This window comes from Dermochelys coriacea, chromosome 10, assembly GCF_009764565.3.
Source record: "Dermochelys coriacea isolate rDerCor1 chromosome 10, rDerCor1.pri.v4, whole genome shotgun sequence".
Taxonomy (NCBI): Eukaryota; Metazoa; Chordata; order Testudines; family Dermochelyidae; genus Dermochelys; species Dermochelys coriacea.
The window spans coordinates 51009854-51033748 of NC_050077.1; the positions used below are offsets into that span (position 1 = coordinate 51009854).

Genomic DNA, 23895 nt, shown 5'->3' on the forward strand with positions numbered 1-23895 from the left:
ATTTTTTTTTCTGTTTAAATTCAGAATATACTTTTCAAAAGGTGCTCAATTAGGAAACATTTTTTAAATTAGTAAATTTTAAAAAATCAAGTTGATATCTTTAATGTTCTAAGCTATGCCATGCCAGTAGATTATCTCCTCTTTTATGGAACTGACATTTTCAAGGACATTATCTTTATTTCTTCTTTTTTTGTGCAATAACTTTCTTGTATTTTATATTTATAGAACCAACAACAGAACAGATTGCTACAATTTGAAAACATTTATTTTTGTATTTATTCATTGAAATGAATTTTAAACAATAGGAAACCCAATAACTCTACAAATACTAAAAACTTAGTTACCAAAGTTTACAGAAAACAAAAATATGTCCAAGGACCACTTATTTTCATCATTCTCTCTGTGGCCTCTGACAATTCTCTATTTTTCTTCCTTCACCTTCACTTCTCTAAGGCTCTCTCTTTCTGGGGCTTCCCTCCTCATTGCACCCTTACCTACATAAGTCTCTTTTTAAAATGTTTCATTTATTTTATATTATATATATATACATATACACATACACACATTATACAATTATACGATATATATGATATGCACAATTATTTAACAATAGAATATCAACTTATTTTTCATAAACACTTCCCTATTCTAAAAGCTTTGCTCAGTTTTTAGTTTTAAAATTATTTATCATACATACCACATCCACTAACTGAGAGATTGCAAGACCAAACTTTATTTTTATTGTGTCATTCAAGTGTTGGACTGGGCGAACCCATTTTTGATAGTCTTGAAATAAGTGTTTAAACAAACAATCTTCATTTTTAGCAATAAAAGAAGGTTCTGATACACCTACACAACAAGAGAAATACGTTTAATATACACATATAGTGAAATACAATGTACTCATTTTCATGAACATTGGTACAACTTGATATTTAATTATATAGATTCAGGTATGTACATATAGAAATTTATTTTTCATCTAATCCCCTTTTTGTCTGTGAGAGTGGTGGAGATTAAGCCACCTAGGGTTAGCTTGATAAAATTCACTGATTTTATTATTCATTACTCATGTTAGCACCATCATACTTTCCAAATCTGAAGCCCAAAAACAGTGGATCCTTATCTCACCATCTATGAGTAACACTGGAAAAAGTGAGACATAACCAAAAAATTTTCTTGTGCCATTTTTACAAATCATCCAGGTACCAGGTAATTGTAAAAATCCTACAGAGAGTGTTTTTTAAACTAGATAATGCCACTAAACTAACTACAGCTGTTTATTCATAATAGTGTGTTTCAAACACATTTTAACAAAACCCTCCCCAAAATGGGCACCAGTCAATGTAAGTCTCATCCTTCCATGATGCAAACATAAAAACTGAGTCAGAAAGGAGTTGCAGCATCCTTTATAGGTGGGGTGACTGACAGGTTTTTTTGCCTTCTTGCTTCGGTGGAGTAAGGTGGAAGGGATTCAGACAAAAGGAATACTTTCATCTAGTGGTTAGAACAGCATCATATAAAACATTCACTAATGTGGTTGTATATGTCCTACTCTACTGAACCTTGGGTGTAATTGTTTCAAATCTGAACAAAATGAAAGACTATTATGTATTTTTCCTCTTAACACCAGGTAAGGTCAAATTTTAAAACTGTTCCTGTATTTCTTGGTTATTTAAGAACTCATGTTTACTAGGGATGTAAATATCATTAAAAAAGTTAATGGTTTAAACAATTAAAAAATATTTTATTTAAATGGTTAACCGATTAAAGGGAGAGGGGCTGGGACCGATCCGGCTGGCGCGGCTGGGGTTGGTGGGCCAGCCTGCCTAGGGATTAACGGTTAAGCTGGGTTAACTGGTAAGACTAATGCTTACCGGTTAACATTTTACATCCCTAATGTTTACTTAATTAACTCATTTGGAATGTAGGAGTTGCAGCTATTGGTGGGGAGGGAGGGAGAGGGAACTACTACTTGAAAAAAAAAACCTAGCAATAACTTGGAAACACATCCAAACTCAAGGGAACTTGCAGCAGAGAGTAAATGCTGCCTGGCTCTGGCTCTTCCCCATCCCTCCCAACCACAAACCCCTATACCAGCATGGAAGGGCCAGGAAGAAAGTAGAGCAGCAATTCTTCCCTCTCACCCTCAACTCTGCTGGTTTGGTTTCTATTATGCCAGCCTCCACACTGTGCAGGGGAGGGTAATGTGGTTTGAGGTTAAGGAACTGAACATATATAATGGAAGAAAATGTAAATGCTCATATACACCAATGGGGTTCTAGATTGACTGAAACCACTCAGGAAAAATAACTAGGCATCACTTTGACCTGCTCAAGGTAAATGGAGTAAAAACAAACAATCAAAAACCCAAGTAAGATAGTATTATTCTCTATTCCTTTCCTAATATAGCCTAAAAATATTATAATGTCATTACATAAATTCATGGCTTGTCCTCACCTGAAATTCTGTGCTCCGTATTGGTACCCATCTAAAAAGGATATTGAAGAAACAGAAAGGGTCCAAAGAAGGGCAACAAAAAGAATTAAAGACATGAAAAGATTTCCATATGAGGAGAGATTAAAAAGATTACGACTATTTAGTTTAGAGAGGAGGTGAATCTATCCAACATACAGAAGTAAATAAAATAGTGAATGATACAGAGAAAGTCACTCAGATACTCCTATATACTCTATCTCATAATAGACGCACAAAGGGACAATAAATGCAATTAAATTAATACTTAAAACCAATTACAAATATTTTAATACAAAAATTAACACGCAACACTCATTGTGACAAACTATTAGTGAGGCAGAGATTAGTAGGATTTAAAAGATGATGAGATGTTCATATGAATATGATGGCCTCAGTTACACTAACCAGGATGAAAAAATACACGTTATCAACACTCATGCTTCAGGACCTAAGACTCACAAACTCCCTAGGATTAAGCCCATAATAGCATTTTTTCATTTTCCTTTGGTGCAGTTGTTACTTGCCAGTTTTGAGTATTGGACTAAACAGGCCACTGATCTGATCAGTGCTGCTATTTTTTATGATCCTATAAAAACTGATACACAAAGCATGAAAAGATAAGGGGGTTTGACAGGTTAAGAGTCATCTACCTCTGTATACTCTATAGCAGGCAGCCATACTGTTATCAGTAATCCCTTTGAATTTTGTTTCTCTGATACAGTACACAGGCTTTTCCATTGTTAATACATAAACCTTGGAAAATACACGGATCAGTGATGGAGGATCTTTTTCTTTCAACAACAGGCTATGGAAAATATTGTTGCCACCAACAGGAGAGAGCAACAATTATTTTTGCCTTGTAGATAGTAGACTGTATCCTGGAAATCCTAACAATAGTGTTAACAAATTCAGTTGTAGTTCACTGTAATATTAGTAATATTTTGTAGTTAAATCTGAATTTCCTTCCAAAAACCCCTGTATGAATGAACATGAACAAAAAATGGATATGAAATGGAGCCTTAGACCAAATACCTTTCAGCAGTCTTCCCCTAAACCATAAATTCTCTTTCAGTAAGGAATGAGATCTCACTGAGCCTAAACTCTGGCAATCCATTCAGTATTCATTAAATACAAAAGATTTACCCTATTTGTCAACAGCATGTAAAGGTTTGAGTTAAGTTCACCCTAAAGTTCCAGGCATATTAATTTGAGGGGTAAAACTAAATCAGAAATAGCAAGGTTTCAGCATTAACACCCCTTTCATCTGAATGGAACAGTTCACACACTTAGAGGCAAAAATTCTGTCCCCTTCTACTCAGCAGTGGAGGGACCTCCTGTGGCAAAATCAGTGACATTCCGCTGTGTAGGAATGGGAGGTGGGATCTGAGGAACTTGTAAAGAGAAGGCCCACAACCTGTGCACTACAGAGTCCAGCTCCGGGGGGATACCCTGCATTCTTCTGCACAGCGCAGATTTGGGTCAGATTTGCCACTATGGCTATTAACTAGCTCTTCTTTCGCCCTCAGCAGAAGCACAAGCAGCAGAAATGCTACTCTAGTCTCAGAACAGCAGCCACAGTGCAGGTCTGCTGCCAGGGAATGGTTCTGGGGAAAGAACTCCTTCTGCCACTAACTCCAGCAGCACTTTAATGCCTCGTGTTGTGTGCTGCTTTTAGTATTAGGGTAACACCTCAGTTTCAGAATACAACTATCAGTTTACAGTTAATTTAATTCATATTCAGAAAGTTATCTTTGCAGATGCCCTAAGGGCTGGAAATTTCTGTTTGTTTGTTTTTTAGTGAAATCCTATATTCTGCAGAAGCTGAATGTAACCCTCACTAGCCAGGGAATGTTTCCTATTTGTGACTGATAAGTGAGCAAGAGAATTTGTCAAACCCTGCAGCAATTTATACAGCAGTTTAAAAGTATACCACTTGAAGACACGATATACTGAGAGAACTATTCCTCAGTCTCCATATTTTTCATTTCTTCATCAAATCATGAAGTATTTTCTACATTTGAGCCTAATCCTTTGAAAATACATGAAATATCCTTTGTTGTGTTACGATTAATACAACTTTCTTTTCTATCATTGACAATTATCTGTTGAATTTGTCATACAATTTGAGTGACCATGCAGTTTGACATTCTTTCTTCATGAACTGACCTTGGACAGGGGCATAGAAAGTTGTGCATTGGTGGTGCTTGGCACTTCACATTATCTTCTACATTTCTGTAAAGATATCTTGAACAGAAATTTGTTATCTTCAGGCTACACATACCTCTAAATGTTCACATGGAACTCCTATTAAACATGAAATTTAATTCACTGTTGTAGATGGGATTTTTTATGTTTTTAAATGTTTATTTTAGACATTTGGCATTCAATTCCATTTTAAACAAAGGTGTGCAAAATTTTCCAAAGATCTAATTTATTTCATTGGGGGAGTATATATGCAAATAATAGTTTCTGTGATGCCTTTTAATTCCTTTTTTCTTTCAAGACCACAGATCAGAACTTTTTCAAGTTATCAGCTACTCATATTTATAAGCAATACCCTGGGCTTCAGTATGAACATTTTTTTGAAATATGATAAACCCCCAAATCTACAAACTTTATGCTGGCCCTCTTTTGTATTCATACAGGTTGTATGGGTAGCAGCTTGTTACAAAATATTTTAAATACCCTCCAGATAGTAACTTAGATAACACTCCGTATCATTTTGCCAATACTCCTTTTTTGTTATCAATTATTTTTTTAAAATCAAGCTGGACTGGATGACACATAGGGCTAGTAATGAGGCTGGTCCAGGCTGCTCATTCAAATTCAGTCCAGAGCATTAAAAGCTGGGAGAGTCCAGAGTATTTTGGAAGACTGTGTGAAATGAATAATTTGGTTTCTAATAGGCAAGAATCCACATCTTAAAATTAGCACCTGATTAGCTTGATTTCTTCAAGTCTCAACAGAAAGGCAAAGAATTGAAAGGACAGCACAATGCAGATTGAAAAATCCTCTGACCCCTACTGAAAATCAGTGCTAAGGCAGATAGGCAGAGCAGCTTGAGAAAGATTCGCAAAAAGAAAAGGAGTACTTGTGGCACCTTAGAGACTAACAAATTTATTAGAGCATAAGCTTTCGTGAGCTACAGCTCACTTCATCGGATGCATTTGGTGGAAAAAACAGAGGAGAGATTTATATACACACACACAGAGAACATGAAACAATGGGTTTATCATACACACTGTAACGAGAGTGATCACTTAAGATAAGCCATCACCAACAGCGGGGGGGGGGGGGGGGGGGAAAGGAGGAAAACCTTTCATGGTGACAAGCAGGTAGGCTAATTCCAGCAGTTAACAAGAATATCAGAGGAACAGTGGGGGGTGGGGTGGGAGGGAGAAATACCATGGGGAAATAGGTTTCAGAGTAGCAGCCGTGTTAGTCTGTATTCGCAAAAAGAAAAGGAGTACTTGTGGCACCTTAGAGACTAACAAATTTATTAGAGCATAAGCTTTCGTGAGCTACAGCTCACTTCAGGATGCATTCCGATGCATCCGATGAAGTGAGCTGTAGCTCACGAAAGCTTATGCTCTAATAAATTTGTTAGTCTCTAAGGTGCCACAAGTACTCCTTTTCTTCATGGGGAAATAGTTTTACTTTGTGTAATGACTCATCCATTCCCAGTCTCTATTCAAGCCTAAGTTAATTGTATCCAGGTTGCAAATTAATTCCAATTCAGCAGTCTCTCGTTGGAGTCTGTTTTTGAAGCTTTTTGTTGAAGTATAGCCACTCTTAGGTCTGTGATCGAGTGACCAGAGAGATTGAAGTGTTCTCCAACTGGTTTTTGAATGTTATAATTCTTGACGTCTGATTTGTGTCCATTCATTCTTTTACGTAGAGACTGTCCAGTTTGGCCAATGTACATGGCAGAGGGGCATTGCTGGCACATGATGGCATATATCAGACGTCAAGAATTATAACATTCATGATATTAAACATGAGAACAGCACATATTTTCATGACACATTAGGTCAAAATGCCTAATTTTATAATCTTATGTTGAAATCTGCATGTAAACTACAAATTGCAAACTAAGGATTAAATCCTACATTTTGAACACCTAAAATTAATGGGAATTCTGGTGTGCAATGAATGCAGAATCAATCACTCAGCGTATGTAAAGCAAGAAATTGTCAAGACTAAACAAAAAGATATATGTTCCCAATGTATGAAATAAGAAAAGGAGTACTTGTGGCACCTTAGAGACTAACAAATTTATTAGAGCATAAGCTTTCGTGAGCTACAGCTCACTTCATCGGATGCATTTGGTGGAAAAAACAGAGGAGAGATTTATATACACACACACAGAGAACATGAAACAATGGGTTTATCATACACACTGTAACGAGAGTGATCACTTAAGATAAGCCATCACCAGCAGCGGGGGGGGGGGGGGGGGGAAGGGGGAGGAGGAAAACCTTTCATGGTGACAAGCAAGGTAGGCTAATTCCAGCAGTTACAAGAATCAGAGGAACAGTGGGGGGGGGGGGGGGGAGGTAGAAATACCATGGGGAAATAGTTTTACTTTGTGTAATGACTCATCCATTCCCAGTCTCTATTCAAGCCTAAGTTAATTGTATCCAGTTTGCAAATTAATTCCAATTCAGCAGTCTCTCGTTGGAGTCTGTTTTTGAAGCTTTTTGTTGAAGGATAGCCACTCTTAGGTCTGTGATCGAGTGACCAGAGAGATTGAAGTGTTCTCCAACTGGTTTTTGAATGTTATAATTCTGACGTCTGATTTGTGTCCATTCATTCTTTTACGTAGAGACTGTCCAGTTTGGCCAATGTACATGGCAGAGGGGCATTGCTGGCACATGATGGCATATATCACATTGGTAGATGCGCAGGTGAACGAGCCTCTGATAGTGTGGCTGATGTGATTAGGCCCTATGATGGTATCCCCTGAATAGATATGTGGACAGAGTTGGCAACGGGCTTTGTTGCAAGGATAGGTTCCTGGGTTAGTGGTTCTGCTGTGTGGTGTGTGGTTGCTGGTGAGTATTTGCTTCAGATTGGAGGGCTGTCTGTAAGCAAGGACTGGTCTGTCTCCCAAGATCTGAGAGAGCGATGGCTCGTCCTTCAGGATAGGTTGTAGATCCTTGATGATGCGTTGGAGGGGTTTTAGTTGGGGGCTGAAGGTGATGGCTAGTGGCGTTCTGTTGTTTTCTTTGTTGGGCCTGTCCTGTAGTAGGTGACTTCTGGGTACTCTTCTGGCTCTGTCAATCTGTTTCTTCACTTCAGCAGGTGGGTACTGTAGTTGTAGGAATGCATGATAGAGATCTTGTAGGTGTTTGTCTCTGTCTGAGGGGTTGGAGCAAATGCGGTTATATCGTAGCGCTTGGCTGTAGACAATGGATCGAGTGGTATGATCTGGATGAAAGCTAGAGGCATGTAGGTAGGAATAGCGGTCAGTAGGTTTCCAATATAGGGTGGTGTTTATGTGACCATCGCTTATTAGCACCGTAGTGTCCAGGAAGTGGATCTCTTGTGTGGACTGGTCCAGGCTGAGGTTGATGGTGGGATGGAAATTGTTGAAATCATGGTGGAATTCCTCAAGAGCTTCTTTTCCATGGGTCCAGATGATGAAGATGTCATCAATGTAGCGGAAGTAGAGTAGGGGCATTAGGGGACGAGAGCTGAGGAAGCGTTGTTCTAAGTCAGCCATAAAAATGTTGGCATACTGTGGGGCCATGCGGGTACCCATCGCAGTGCCGCTGATTTGAAGGTATACATTGTCACCAAATGTGAAATAGTTATGGGTCAGGACAAAGTTCTGCCACCAGGTTAGCCGTGACAGTATCGGGGATACTGTTCCTGACGGCTTGTAGTCCATCTTTGTGTGGAATGTTGGTGTAGAGGGCTTCTACATCCATAGTGGCTAGGATGGTGTTTTTAGGAAGATCACCAATGGACTGTAGTTTCCTCAGGAAATCGGTGGTGTCTCGAAGATAGCTGGGAGTGCTGGTAACGAAGGGCCTGAGGAGGGAGTCTACATAGCCAGACAATCGTGCTGTCAGGGTGCCAATGCCTGAGATGATGGGGCGTCCAGGATTTCCAGGTTTATGGATCTTGGGTAGCAGATAGAATACCCCAGGTCCTGGCTCCAGGGGTGTGTCTGTGCGGATTTACCAATGTGATATATGCCATCATGTGCCAGCAATGCCCCTCTGCCATGTACATTGGCCAAACTGGACAGTCTCTACGTAAAAGAATGAATGGACACAAATCAGACGTCAAGAATTATAACATTCAAAAACCAGTTGGAGAACACTTCAATCTCTCTGGTCACTCGATCACAGACCTAAGAGTGGCTATACTTCAACAAAAAAGCTTCAAAAACAGACTCCAACGAGAGACTGCTGAATTGGAATTAATTTGCAAACTGGATACAATTAAGTTAGGCTTGAATAGAGACTGGGAATGGATGAGTCATTACACAAAGTAAAACTATTTCCCCATGTTTCAGAGTAGCAGCCGTGTTAGTCTGTATTCGCAAAAAAAAGGAGTACTTGTGGCACCTTAGAGACTAACAAATTTATTAGAGCATAAGCTTTCGTGAGCTACAGCTCACTTCATCGGATGCAACATGTTCTCTGTGTGTGTGTATATAAATCTCTCCTCTGTTTTTTCCACCAAATGCATCCGATGAAGTGAGCTGTAGCTCACGAAAGCTTATGCTCTAATAAATTTGTTAGTCTCTAAGGTGCCACAAGTACTCCTTTTCTATTTCCCCATGGTATTTCTCCCTCCCACCCCACCCCCCACTGTTCCTCTGATATTCTTGTTAACTGCTGGAATTAGCCTACCTGCTTGTCACCATGAAAGGTTTTCCTCCTTCCCCCCCCTGCTGTTGGTGATGGCTTATCTTAAGTGATCACTCTCCTTACAGTGTGTATGATAAACCCATTGTTTCATGTTCTCTGTGTGTGTATATAAATCTCTCCTCTGTTTTTTCCACCAAATGCATCCGATGAAGTGAGCTGTAGCTCACGAAAGCTTATGCTCTAATAAATTTGTTAGTCTCTAAGGTGCCACAAGTACTCCTTTTCTTTTTGCAAACTTTATATATATCTGTGATATCTTATTCATCATAAACTCACATCCTGAAATGTCTCAGGATGCAGTGATGGATTGTCAGTCCCAAAGAACAATGTCCCTCCATTAGCCAAAAAATAGAAATGACCATTGGTGAAGCAGCACAAGTTTCTCCACACTACTGGGACAATCTAGTTCTTCATAAAAAGCCTGTTGTGGTGAGAAGAGTTTACTCTGTACATTTATTTCAATCTCTGACTGCTCTACAAACTGCCAGAGGTATAAAACACCATGTCATCCAGTCTTCCAATAACTAGTGTTAATACTAACTTAAAGAAACTAAAGTAAAATGATTTTTAAAGAAAATTGCTACCAGTAATACCTTACTGCATATCAAAATTTGATAACATATAAAGGTTTGGTCATGAAACTTAATTAGAATAAAGCCTCTTTGCAAATTTTGTAAATCTTAGTATTAACAAAATATACTGAAATTTGCATGCCCTTACCTCAATTGTTAAAATTAAATATTTAAGAAAAGTATTTCACCAGTGCCAATGAACAAGGAACTCAATTACACAATTTCTGTATTGCAACTCATAAAAAAGAATAAAAAGTGTTATAGTTGCCATCAATGCAAACAAGCAGAATATGTAGATTATAAATATTAAATCTATAGGCAGATTTGGTAGAGCAGCAGTGAAAGGGGAACAGAGGCCATATAACAAATATATAGGTACATCTTCAGACAGATTCGATGATTTCCTGGTCACATAAGTGCTGGAACTAGGGGTGCTGGAGGTGCGGAACCACCCCCTGTCTTGAAGTGGTTTCCATCATATAACAGGGTTTACAGTTTGGTTCAATGGCTCTGAGCACTCCCACTATACAAATTGTTCCAGCACCCCTGCCTGGTCATGCAATGGAAAAAGTTACAATAAACAATCATTATACCTCTTTCTAACTTCCTTCTACCACAGTTGCCCTCATTTTAACATAGTAATTTAGTTACTAATTTAGAGATTCAGTCCAACTTGTATCCCCTTATTTCAGAAAAACCTCAACTGTTGATAGGAAAAGTATTTTTAGAGTTACACAAACACTTTCATTCAAATGTAACTTTGGGTTAAACTGAATTTCCACCTTTATTTCTTGATGAGTTTTTCAAAGATGAGAACTCAAATGCTTGGTAGAAGAAATGAAAGAATTTACATCTCAATATTGGGTGCAATGCATGAAGCAGTTTACTATGCTTTGCCCAGAGAGAGACCTCTGTAGTTTTTTGCCTCTCCACTGCGCAATGGAATATTCATTCCACTGCATCAGATTCAAGCTCCTGAATAACTGACAATGAATTTAATATTCAATTGATGCCTGTCAATTTGTTCTAATCACAAATGTAATCTGATTGCAAAAATTGTTTGGTTCAAGGCCGGGAGCCCTAAACTACTTTAGACTACATCACCACATAAACAGAAATTCTAAACAAAAAACTCATTGTCCCCACCTAATGAGGTCCTGGATGCTGAATTTCCCCCACATTCATGCCAAAATCAGAAGTATTTAATCAAAAACTGAAGATAGATTGAAACTCAATCCTTCAATTGCTAAAAAAAAAAAAAAAATTCTTTCCCAGTAAAAACTACAGAATTCTTTCAGACAATCCTTGCTGCCCATCTTTTTATAAAGATATTTTTGCTTTTTTTGGGCAAGAAATCTTTGGCAATCCAGGTACCATTTAACAGTAGATCATTAATTCCCTTTTCTGTAAAAACCAAAATGACAAACTAGAAACAAAACAACACAAAAAATTCTAAGGTGCACAAGGACTCCTCGTTGTTTACCCTAGGGAAAGCAGAAAAAGACTCAGAATGGTAATTTGTAATTTTTATATGTTTTAATGGAAATAAACAATGTTGAGTGTGTGTTCCTGAACTATTGATGCACTTGGAAGGCAGTGAAAAAATCAGGCTTTCCTGCCATCCCCACAGTTACTCAGGCCTTACCTACACTGGAAAGGGTTTGCCAATCCTAGTGAAGACAGAGTTTATGAACTGTAAGGCTTATGTTGCCCTAACTTTGTAAGCCCTACACTAAATATTGCTCCTAGTAATATAACTCTCCCGCTATGCCGACTTAATAATTACCTCTGCAAGAGACGTAGCGCTTAGGTTGACGTAGTTAGATCAATTCAGTGTCAGTGTAAACACTGTTATTTATGTCAAACTTTATATCCCACAGCGTAGAGACTGTGTTATGTCCCACAGTGTCCCACCATGACTGCTCTGGTCACTGTTTTGAACTCTGCTGCCTGGTGGCCAGGCACAAGAGATATAAATATTGTTTTAAAAAGTTAACCATTTCAGCAATTAAATTATATCGTCGTTTAACCAGTTAACTGCTGGTTGCTCCTGTCGGCCAGCCGGCGTGGCTGGGGCTGCTCACTAATGCTTACTGGTTAACTGGTTACTATTTTACATCCCTACCAGACACACAGGTATATGCCCCTCTCCTCTAAATCATTGTGAATTTTTGAAATTCCATTTTCTGTTTGCTTGGTGTGGAGAGCTCACTTAGCAACTTCCCAGCTGACTGTGCTGGCTACATGCTGCAGACTGCTCCTGCCTGGTGTACACAGGAGGTGGTGGGTGTCCTGAGTCTGTGAGAAGAGGCTGTGCAGGCACAGCTCCAATCCAGCTACTGAAACATCAATATCTACGAGCAAATCACTTAGAGCATGGGGGAGAAGGACTACAAGAGGGACCCGCAGGAATGCCACATGAAAGCCAAGGAGCTGCGGCAGGCATAACAAAAGGCAATGGTGTCTGACGGTCGCTCTGGTGCAGAGCCACAGATTTGCTGCTTTTACAAAGAGCTGCATGCCAGGCTCAGCGGAGACACCACTACCACCCCCAAGAGCCCTGTGGATACTTCAGAAGAGTCAGAGTCACAGACCCCAGAGTGAACAGTGAGGAGGAGTTGTTGGATGAGGAAGAGTAGGAGGCGGAGTATGGGGGAGAGGTGACCAGGGATTCAGTAGCACAGCGAGCCAGGACCTGTGTTTGACTCCAGAGCTGTTGAGCAATCCCTAGTGCGGGCAAGTCTGATGTAGGGGAAAGAACCTCTGGTAAGTATGTCATTTGCTTTGATATTGCAGGGACATATGTGTTCATTTACTCCTTTTTAATTATGCTAGAAGAGGTAGTGAAATAGTAATTCTATTAATTATCTGCTTCTCATTCCCCTGTAGAGTTAGGCAGAGAGGGCCCTGCAGAACAGAACAGGAAAAGGAGAGAGATGTGCAGCAGGAGATGCTAGCACTTCTCAAGCGTCAAACAAACATGCTGGAGACTTCTGTAGATCTTCAGGTTCAACAGACCTGTGCTCTCCTCCGTCTGCAGCCCATAGAGAACGGCATTCCAGAACCTCCTTACACCCCTCATTCCCACATGGTCTCTGGGGCTGCTGCACTATCCCTACCACTCCACTCCAGTGAAGAGTACAGACAGTAATAGCTGCACATACACTGACCTGTGAGACACACAGTTGGTATATGTGTTTGTGAAATGAAAATGACTCTTCTTTCCCCTTCAAATGTTCTTTTCTCTGTATTTATAAAGTTTCATTCAATTATAAATATGTCTATTAGCATGGATTTGGAATAAAAGTCTATTTAATCTTAATCCACTTAATCTTTATTAGTTTACAACATATGCTGGCTGGGGCTGACATCATTCACAGATAATAGCAATATGTGCATTCGCAATGTTATATTACTACACACACAGCATTCATTATAAGGTTCATACCAGGATGCAAAAAAACAATGCCAGGCGCAACACACATTACTCTGGCTCACAATTAAAATGATCTTTCAAAGCCTCCCTGAGCCCTATAGCTCCCCATTGAGGTCTTCTTATGGGCCTGGTATCTGGCTGCTCAAAGTCAGCAGACAGTCATTCCACCTCTACCCAGGCAAAAACTTTTCCCCCTTTGCCTCACAGATATTATGAAGCACATAGCAGGCAGCTATAACCATTGGGCTATTTTTTTCACTGAGGGCTGATCTCCTGAGTAGACAGTGCCAATGTAATTCTGCTTCTGCTGAGCCTGTGGTTCAAACACTACTTGCTGCTGTCTAGGTGGCCAACGTATGGCTTCATGAGTCACGGCAGTAATGGATAGGCTGGGTCTCCCAGGATCACTATTGGCATTTCAACATCCCCAATGTTGAAAAGTCTGGTCTGGAAAGAAAGTCCTTGCTTGCAGTTTTCTGAACAGGCCTGTGTTCTTAAAGATGTGTGCGTCATGCAGCTTCTCTGGCCATCCCACATTGATGTAGGTAAAACGTCCCCAGTGATCACCCAGCACTTGCAATACCATAGAAAACTAGCCCTTTGTATTGATGTACTCTGTGGCAAGGTGGTCTGATGCCAAAATAGGGATATGCATGCCATCTATCAGCCCACCACAGTTCGGGAACCCCATTGCAGCAAAACCATCCAGTATGTCTTGCACATTGCCCAGTCCTTCCTAGCAGGATTCCATTAATGGCCCTGCACACTTGCATCACAGCAACCCATACAGTGGATTTCCCAACTCCAAACTGATTCTTGATGATTGATAGCAACCTGGCATTGCAAGCTTCCACACAGCGATTGCCACTCACTTCTCCACTGTCAGTGCAGTTTCATTTTGGTGTTGCTGTGCTGGAGCAGCTCCACAAACAGTTCCAGGAATGTGGCCATGTGCACCTGAAAGTTCAGCAGCCACCGCTAGTCATCCCACACCTACATAATGATGCGATCCCACCAGTCAGTACTTGTTTCTCATCCCCAAAACCAGTGGTCTACCATCTGCAGCTGCTCCGTGAATGCTAACAACAATCTTGAATTGTTTCTTTCCATATCCCACAACAAGCTGATCTCCAAAGAATTGTCAAGTTCCCCACAGCTCCTCTGCAGATACTGCAGGATCAAGTGCACTGTGTTTGCAACACTCATCACAACAGTGCAGAACTGAACATGCTTCTCAGAGAGATGGCGGATGCATGGGTTTGCACGGCTTTTGAAAAAATGCGTGAAACATTATGGGATGCAGATAAAATTCTGGGATGGAGAAAACTACATCATGGCACATTGAAGCCATGTTCCCAATCACCCCTGTATGACTCGTTTGCCCCAATGAGGCATTGTAAACCCTTCCCAAAATACCCTGTGCTAGATGGCGGTGAGTTCCACAGTGGGATAGCTACCCAGGGTACACTGCTGTTTGCATCAATGCAAGCATTGCCAGTGAGGATGCGCACTGATGACACAAGGAGCATCGTGCAGACATGCAAAAGAGGTGTAATTACTGTAGCAGTTGTACATTTACTTAACTCAAGTCAACTTAATTTTGTAATGTAGACTTGCTCTGAACCAGTAAGAGTGTTTTTGTCAGTATAACTAACAGTTCTCTGAATGAAATAAGCCGTACCAGCAAAAGGACCTTTTTCCGAGTATAACTTTGTTTATACTGGGCTTTTGCTGGTATAGCTACGTTGACGGGGGGAAGGGGGGGGATTTCCCCCCTCATGCCTAACTGATATAAAAAGGAAAAGGGTGGTAGTATTTCTATTTTCCTTTTTTTGGGATGGGATGCAGGGGGGAGGCTTTGTTTTTTGTATCAGCTCTGGCCAGTAAATATCTTATGAGTATGAAGCTTCACCCTCTCTAGCTTCTAGAAAGGAAGAGCCTTCTATTTCTTCTCCCACCATCAGAGCCGTCTAGCTATTGCAGGGAGCAGAATTATTCTCTATCCTAGCAAATAACTCCAGAGCATACTTCTACTACTCCTTTTTCCCAGGCAGCAGCAGCAGCGTGAAATGGATGTACTTGACAGTTTCACACCGCCAACTGCAAAAGTTTGAACAGCAGCTGTGTGACTGACCAGATTTTTTAAGTTTGTTTCATAGAATATCAGGGTTGGAAGGGACCTCAGCAGGTCATCTAGTCTAACCCCCTGCTCAAAGCACGGCCAATCCCCAATTTTTGTCCCAGATCCCTAAATGGCCCCCTCAAGCATTGAACTCTCAACCCTGGGTTTAGCAGGCCAATGCTCAAACCACTGAGCTCTCCCTCCCCTATGCAGGTACTGCTTGGCAATGTTATAAACATGAGCAGAGGAACAGAGCTGTGTTTGTGAAGTAAAGAAGGCAACACTGATTTTTTTATGTTCACATTTAGAAGGTTATTATTGCAGTCAGAAAAGCAAGGAACGTTTAAATCAAAAATTCGTTTAAAAAACGTAAAAACGTTTTAATCAAAAGCAAAATATCTACTAGGTTTGGCAGCAGGGAAAGGTTACTACTTACCACTGATTAATGGATTTTGCAAGCCTTGCTGAAAACCAGCATCATCATAGTATATGGCCATGCTGCTTACAGAGAATCAAGTTGACATATATAGATCACCTATTTTTTCCCTTGCCCATATCTGTCAGTCCTTAGATTAAGAGCTCCTCAGACCTTACACTGCCCCCCTTCTTGAATGCCTGTACCATGCTTAGCATATTGTGGGCACTACTGTAAATATTAAATCATAACAATGTCTCAGCCTATGGCTTGCCAAGATGTTTATTTCTCCACCAGTTTCCAGGGTCGCTGAATACCAGCAGCACTGTTGTGCATAAGATAAAATGCACTACTTTGAAGAGCCCTAGCGATATTCTTTTTTGGTTTAGCATTAGTTTCTTCTGCTCAGTGATAAGTTCAGTGGGGAGCAGAAGTGATGTCTACTTCCTGCCGAACAACTAAGGTAGATGAAGAAACCAAATGCCAGATGCTGGCTGGCATCCTCGGAGTGGGAAGCAGAGCCACTGTGTGGCAATCCTGGCCTCATTGAAGTCAATGGGATAGGCCACTATCAGCCTAGGAACAGGATGGGGGAAAAGGCCTCATTCTTGCTGACCAGGGACCTGGCAGTGAGGACAGAAGAAGGGACATGCAGAATGTTGGGGAAGGCTGCAATTAAACAACTGATGGGGAAATCTGGAAGGAAAAAAGACATCTGAAAGATTGAAGGAGAGAGGAAAAGTAGGAAAAGTGTACAAAGTAAAATGAGAAGTGGAAAGAGAAAAAGGAAAAGACATAATGAAGGATTTTAAGGTTAGAAACATTTTATTCATACAAATTTCATTTATTCTGTACACATCATGGAATTAAATTGACAATTTTGTAAATACTTATACAAATAAGGTACAGCCCTCAGGCTCCTGGCAAGTTGCCAGTGCAGCCCTTGATGCTGCAGAGGTTGTGCACTGGTACATCATCTGTCCACAGCAGAATTCTGCTCATGCAACTAGATTCCAATCTCAGATACATACGTTTGTATTGTCCCCATGGCTTGTACAAATCAGGTACTCTTCTTTAGTATGCAAGAACATTAGTAGATTTCAGAAGATATGCCAGTATGTTTTCCATATGTATTTGCAAGAATATCAAAAATTAAGGTTTTCATTTCTGGACGGAGTGGAACTATACAAGAGCTCCCTTCCCTAATTTCTCTACAGTCCTACTGGAAAATTCAATTTTTTGATATTCTCAAAGAAAGCAAAATCATTTAAAGGAGAATCATGATATAAGTAAACTGATAAATAGGAAACTGTGTCCTACAATTCTAACAGATGCAGCTTCTCTCAGATTTTCATAGTAGCAGCCGTGTAGTCTGTATTCCGCAAAAAGAAAAGGAGTACTTGTGGCACCTTGTCTCTAAGGTGCCACAAGTACTCCTTTAGCTTCTCTCAGAGTTCACTTCAGAAAACTAATTCTATCCTTTAAGTTGAAATTCTTCTATATTACAAAACACTTCATTGATTTAAAGGCAATCATCTATATTTTTGTTTTGCAACAACTACAGTTTGTAAAACTGGGATACTCCAGGAAGAAAGTTACAACATGCAAACTCACACATAGCTACATTGTAATGAATACAAAAATGAAGTTTCATTTCAAGAGTTTGGAAAGCATACATAATAACCAAGTCATAGGAATTTAGTACACCTACATCTGATAAATTGTTTACTAAATAACTTGTAAAGGATTTCCCCTGCAATTTTAATATACTATTCTAAAGCAATACTATAATATAGTTTACTGCCCCAATTCACCACAGTTTTCAAACTAGTTAAATATCTACCACCAATTTCTATTTTTTAGTAAATTACAATTTTATTTTAGTTAAAATGGCCAAGAGAGAAACAAATTCTCCCTTCAGGTACATACAGACAGTATCCAACTGAAGACATAGTTGCATGCTTGTACCCAAGGGCAAGATTTGGCTCCACAAAAGTACTTGACTATGACCTTTTTTAACAGCTCTATATAATTATTCTTTCTATTGTGATGAGACTCATTTAGTGAAAACATAATTCTTCCAGCTACTACAATTCACAGTAACTTTAAAAATCACTTTTAGCATGACAGTAACATAGGTAAGGATTTGTTACATTTCAAACTAAAATTCACAATTTTATCCAGTTTAAATTTCATTATTTGCACTGTTTATTTTTTGCATCCCAGTTTAGAAAATGAAAAATCAATTAAGTCAGTTTCACTGTTGCTCCAAGTGAGTTTAATTTTCAGGCTTTTAATACTGCTATGTTTGGACTTCAAACTGGGTGGAATATTTATCTAAAACCAACTGTTTGGAAGACATACATTTCACTGCTCTTAAATTCTGTAAAAGCAATATTTTACAACATCTGTATTTTGTGACAAGTTTGAGCTGACTTACCCTTTAAATTTGCATAATTTTATCAATGCATTTTGTTTTGTGGAGTGTTTTATAATTTAAACTGAACAACTCAAATCCTTACTTTGAGATTAGCCCTGGGACTTCAACAGGGTTAACTCAATGAATAAGTCAAGCAGAATTTTAAAATAAATCCATAAGAATGATATTTCAACAATAAGAAGTATTTGTCATATATCATAAGCGTTCCTATGGTTTGCCTCTGGCATGTAGATAAACACACAAAGCAGATACATCACAAAGCCATGAAGACATAAGTTGTGAATAATGCAATACACCTTACAGAGAACAAAACAAAACAACAAAAAACACTACGGTCTGATATTATGACAACAATAGCATTCTTCATTATTTGGAGTAGTTGTACAACCACCTAATGAGATGTTGTGGTCAGTATTTGTAAATATGTGTGCACCCAGAGAAATTTGCTTGACAAGGGCAAAGAAAAAAAGACAACCTCTAAACAAGGTTGTTTGTGGGTTTGTTTCCCCTCTCTTCTGTTAAATAAAGCTGTGACTGTTTAATCGTGGTCACTCTAGATTACTTTAATTAAAAATCAAATAAAAAAATTCTACTGAGCTCTACTTCTGCACTGTCCCTAAGGATTGCAAAACTAGTGCTCAAGCCTTGACTTGTTCTTCAAATCAGATTTAAAACATTTGAGTCTGGTCTTTCAAAAAGTTGACATAGTATGCAAAATAAAACAAAATGTGTGGCTATTTAAATCCCTGCAGGATTTTCCAAGCAAACTGTGTTTAACTCCAAAATCCTTTGTCTTGAACAGCATTTGTACTGCCAGCTGTGCACCATGCTGCACCACTATTATCTCACAAAGTCCCAAACTGAACTATTCAGAGATGTGGGATTAAAGGCAGGGGAGAATAAAGAGTGAGGAAAGATGAGCTAAGAGAAGGAAGAGTATAACCCTGATACCACCCCTTATAGGGTTTCAGGCCTTTATCCATCGGAGGCAAATTGCCCCTGCACACAGCTTGTGTTATTTGAAACCAGTGTTAAAAGTATCATCATTCGTGATTCCCCATTGAGACCCCCTTCCCCAAACCCCTCCACCCCACCCCCACGACATCCCCCTTCCCAAACCCCTCCACCCCACCCCCCACGACATCCCCCTTCCCCAAACCCCTCTTCAGCCTCACTTCACCTTCCCTCCTAACATGCACGCGGCTGCCTCCCCGACACCCCCAAAGCCCACACCGGGGAGCGTGCAGCCGTGGTGCCTTTACCCGTGTAGGGGGTGCGGGCGCTGCCCCTGTCGGCGGTGGCTCTGCCGGCCGGACCGGGCAGCCCGAGCAGGGGCACGAAGAGGCAGGTGAGGAGGAACAGGAGGCGGCTGCCGGGGGAGAGGACGCGGCGCGCCTGGATTCCCCGTTCCGCCATCGCTCGGCGCGGCGCCGCCCGGGAGCCCAGAGAGCGCGCGGAGCCGCAGCCTCAGGCAGCTCCCGCCTCACACTGGAGGAAGGAGCAGCTCCCCAGCGCGGCGAGGCTACGCTGCTCTGCCCCTCGCTGGGGGCGGGGGGAGAGGAGGAGTGGGCGGGGCACGGAGCGAGACACCCCCACTTCCGGGCGCGCTGGAAACCGTTAGGGACTCGCTGTGCCCCGCCCCGCGAGGCGCGTGCTCTCCTCCTCTGAAGGGGAGGGCGGGAAAGGAGCTGCCTGCTCTGCTGGGGGTGTCCCAAAAGATACAAGGGGGCGGTGCTTAAAGTGGTCTGAATAAAATGGAGGGTCTGTCTTGATCTGGAAGCTTTGTGCTTAATGTGCGCGACTCAGCTTGACTATACAGATAGCCAGGTGTGCGAGCCCCCTGCCCTGGAGGGGTCCCGGAATGGCCTTGGCCCAGCAGGGGCATCACACCTGCCACAGCTGGGGGAAAGAGGGGTTTGTTGCTCAGACCCCTCTTCCTTGCCCTGTCCCTCATGCAGCTTGAGTATGACCTGGCAGGCAGCTAACACCGGGCACAATGGGCTTGTCCGTGTTTGGACGCTGTGCTGCACATCTGTGGTCAGATGGGGTGTATGCCATGTGTATGAGCTTATGGCAGGCATCACAGGTGGCCTTATGTTGGGACATCATGCCAGACGTGTACCATCCTGTTGCCCCCGGGCTTTGCTGCTCTGAGCAGCATGCTAAAGGTGGGGTTGGATAAGGGGCAAAAGGTCCTGGGGGACAGGGAGCAGGGGTAGCTGGATGGGGGCGGAGGTTTTGGGGAGGGCAGTCAGGGGACAGGGAACAAGGGGTTTGGATAGGCATGGGAGTCCTGGGGGGGGCCTCTCTCGGGGCAGGGGTGTGGATAGGAGTCGGTGCAGTCAGGGGACAGGGAGCGGGGAGGGTTAGATGGGGGTGAGATCCTGGGGGGCAGTTGGGGCAGGGGTGTGAATAGGGGTCAGGGCAGTCAGGGGACAGGGAGAAGGGGGAGTTGGATGGGGCTGGGGTCCCAGGAGGGAGTGGTCAGGGACAAGGAGCTTTGGATGGGTCTGGGGTTTTGAGGGGGGCGGGAAGTGGGAGGGGCAGATAGGGGGCAGGGGCCAGGCTCTTTGGGGAGGCACAGCCTTCCCTACCCAGCCCTCCATACAGTTTTGCAACACCGATGGGCCATTGGGCCAAAAATTTTGCCACCCCTGAGGTAGACCCTCCAAAGCCATGAGTACTTTAAAAACATTCTACTCTGAGTTTTGCTTTTTGGTCTCTCTTCTGTTTTTTATTCCCCCTGCTCCTCCGGTGTATGTGTGTGAGAATTAATGTGGCTGTCTCTCCCAGATGTTTTGATTTTGAGCCCCACTGCAGCAGCTGTCCCTCTCACATCTGTCCATCTGCCTGCCCAGCAATTAATTCTGCCCCCACAACCCCTGATCAATCCTGTCTCCCCAGCCCCCACATCAGTTCTGCTCCCTAAACAACCCACTAATTCCATCCACACATCTGATCCTCCTGCAACTCCAGTGGGCCTCACTCTCCTCCCAGCCCTGAGTGGGGACTTAGCAGTAAAACTGATTTTTAAATGCTTTATTGATTTTTCCTTTATCAACATAATATATACTTTTTAAGATACATATGAAAACAGAAAATAGAAGTAACTGACATACTCAAACAATATATTTCTGATGTGAGGTATGACCTGATAATACTTTTCAGTTTGTCGAGAGAAGGAGAGAAAAAAATAGGTTAAATGACTTTAAACACAATATTTATTAGCCACAATGTTTATTAACCATTATGTTAAAAGTTGTTTTGGGTACTAGTATGAGTTGTATCTACTGTGTGTATTTGTGTCTCCAGAGACTCTACTCTCAGAAAACGAAGAACATTTTTAACTCATATCATTTTTAGCAATTCTTTATCTCCTTTTCAATATGTTTATTATATGTGTTTGGGATTTCATTGTTATACCTATTGTCAATGATCAAAACTATATTTTATATCAATTATTTGTTTTAAAGAACAGATCAGTGTGCCTATTTGTACACATCATAAAATTTTTGGTCAGAGTAGCAGCCGCATTAGTCTGTATCCACAAAAAGAACAGGAGTACTTGTGGCACCTTAGATACTAACAAATTTATTAGAGCATAAGCTTTCGTGGGCTACAGCCCACTTCATCGGATGCAAATATTAAACAGTACTTCATGATGTCAGACACTGGTTTACCTTAATGAAAATCAATACTTTAACACTTTTATATTATTTTTTTCCTGTATGCTCTTTGTTTTAATATGCCGAATGTCATATTGAGATTATTCACGTCTGCAGAAGGCATAATGCAGTCAGCATAAGCCATCCAAAGAGCGATTGCTTACATGGTAGTTTTTCCAGTGTAGTCGTCCAGTGGCCTGTTACATGGATTAGAATGATCTGCAGTAAAAAATGACATTTCATACATTGGTTTCAGAGTAGCAGCCGTGTTAGTCTGCATTCGCAAAAAGAAAAGGAGTACTTGTGGCACCTTAGAGACTAACAAATTTATTAGAGCATAAGCTTTCGTGAGCTACAGCTCACTTCATCGGATGCATTTGGTGGAAAAAACAGAGGAGAGATTACCCTCTGATCCCACTGAGAATTACCAAAAGAAACTACAGCATTTGCTCAAGAAACTCCCTGAAAAAGCACAAGAACAAATCCGCACAGACACACCCCTGGAGCCCCGACCTGGGGTATTCTATCTGCTACCCAAGATCCATAAACCTGGAAATCCTGGACACCCCATCATCTCAGGCATTGGCACCCTGACAGCAGGATTGTCTGGCTATGTAGACTCCCTCCTCAGGCCCTTCGTTACCAGCACTCCCAGCTATCTTCGAGACACCACTGACTTCCTGAGGAAACTACAGTCCATTGGTGATCTTCCTAAAAACACCATCCTAGCCACTATGGATGTAGAAGCCCTCTACACCAACATTCCACACAAAGATGGACTACAAGCCGTCAGGAACAGTATCCCCGATACTGTCACGGCTAACCTGGTGGCAGAACTTTGTGACTTTGTCCTCACCCATAACTATTTCACATTTGGTGACAATGTATACCTTCAAATCAGCGGCACTGCGATGGGTACCCGCATGGCCCCACAGTATGCCAACATTTTTATGGCTGACTTAGAACAACGCTTCCTCAGCTCTCGTCCCCTAATGCCCCTACTCTACTTGCGCTACATTGATGACATCTTCATCATCTGGACCCATGGAAAAGAAGCCCTTGAGGAATTCCACCATGATTTCAACAATTTCCATCCCACCATCAACCTCAGCCTGGACCAGTCCACACAAGAGATCCACTTCCTGGACACTACGGTGCTAATAAGCGATGGTCACATAAACACCACCCTATATCGGAAACCTACTGACCGCTATTCCTACCTACATGCCTCTAGCTTTCATCCAGATCATACCACTCGATCCATTATCTACAGCCAAGCGCTACGATATAACCGCATTTGCTCCAACCCCTCAGACAGAGACAAACACCTACAAGATCTCTATCATGCATTCCTACAACTACAATACCCACCTGCTGAAGTGAAGAAACAGATTGACAGAGCCAGAAGAGTACCCAGAAGTCAACTACTACAGGACAGGCCCAACAAAGAAAACAACAGAACGCCACTAGCCATCACTTCAGCCCCCAACTAAAACTTCTCCAACGCATCATCAAGGATCTACAACCTATCCTGAAGGACGAGCCATCACTCTCACAGATCTTGGGAGACAGACCAGTCCTTGCTTACAGACAGCCCCCCAATCTGAAGCAAATACTCACCAGCAACCACACAACAGAACCACTAACCCAGGAACCTATCCTTGCAACAAAGCCCGTTGCCAACTCTGTCCACATATCTATTCAGGGGATACCATCATAGGGCCTAATCACATCAGCCACACTATCAGAGGCTCGTTCACCTGCGCATCTACCAATGTGATATATGCCATCATGTGCCAGCAATGCCCCTCTGCCATGTACATTGGCCAAACTGGACAGTCTCTACGTAAAAGAATGAATGGACACAAATCAGATGTCAAGAA

At 41.6% G+C, this 23895-nt stretch overlaps 1 protein-coding gene across 2 annotated transcripts in view; it reads right to left on the minus strand.

The window, feature by feature from the left end:
• Positions 1 to 19868, minus strand: part of CHRNA5 (cholinergic receptor nicotinic alpha 5 subunit) — a 31593-nt gene extending 11725 nt beyond the window's left edge. Inside the window, exons 1-3 of one of the 2 annotated variants that reach the window (XM_038420480.2) lie at positions 19610 to 19843; positions 2461 to 2491; positions 698 to 849 (exon numbers count right to left, since the gene is read on the minus strand). In XM_038420480.2, the coding sequence (XP_038276408.1) occupies positions 698 to 849; positions 2461 to 2491 (183 nt within the window). In that variant the 5' untranslated portion in view covers positions 19610 to 19843. Of the gene's footprint in view, positions 1 to 697; positions 850 to 2460; positions 2492 to 19609 lie in introns of both variants that reach the window. The other variant, XM_038420479.2, reaches the window with a different exon arrangement.
• Positions 19869 to 23895: the final 4027 nt, after the last annotated feature.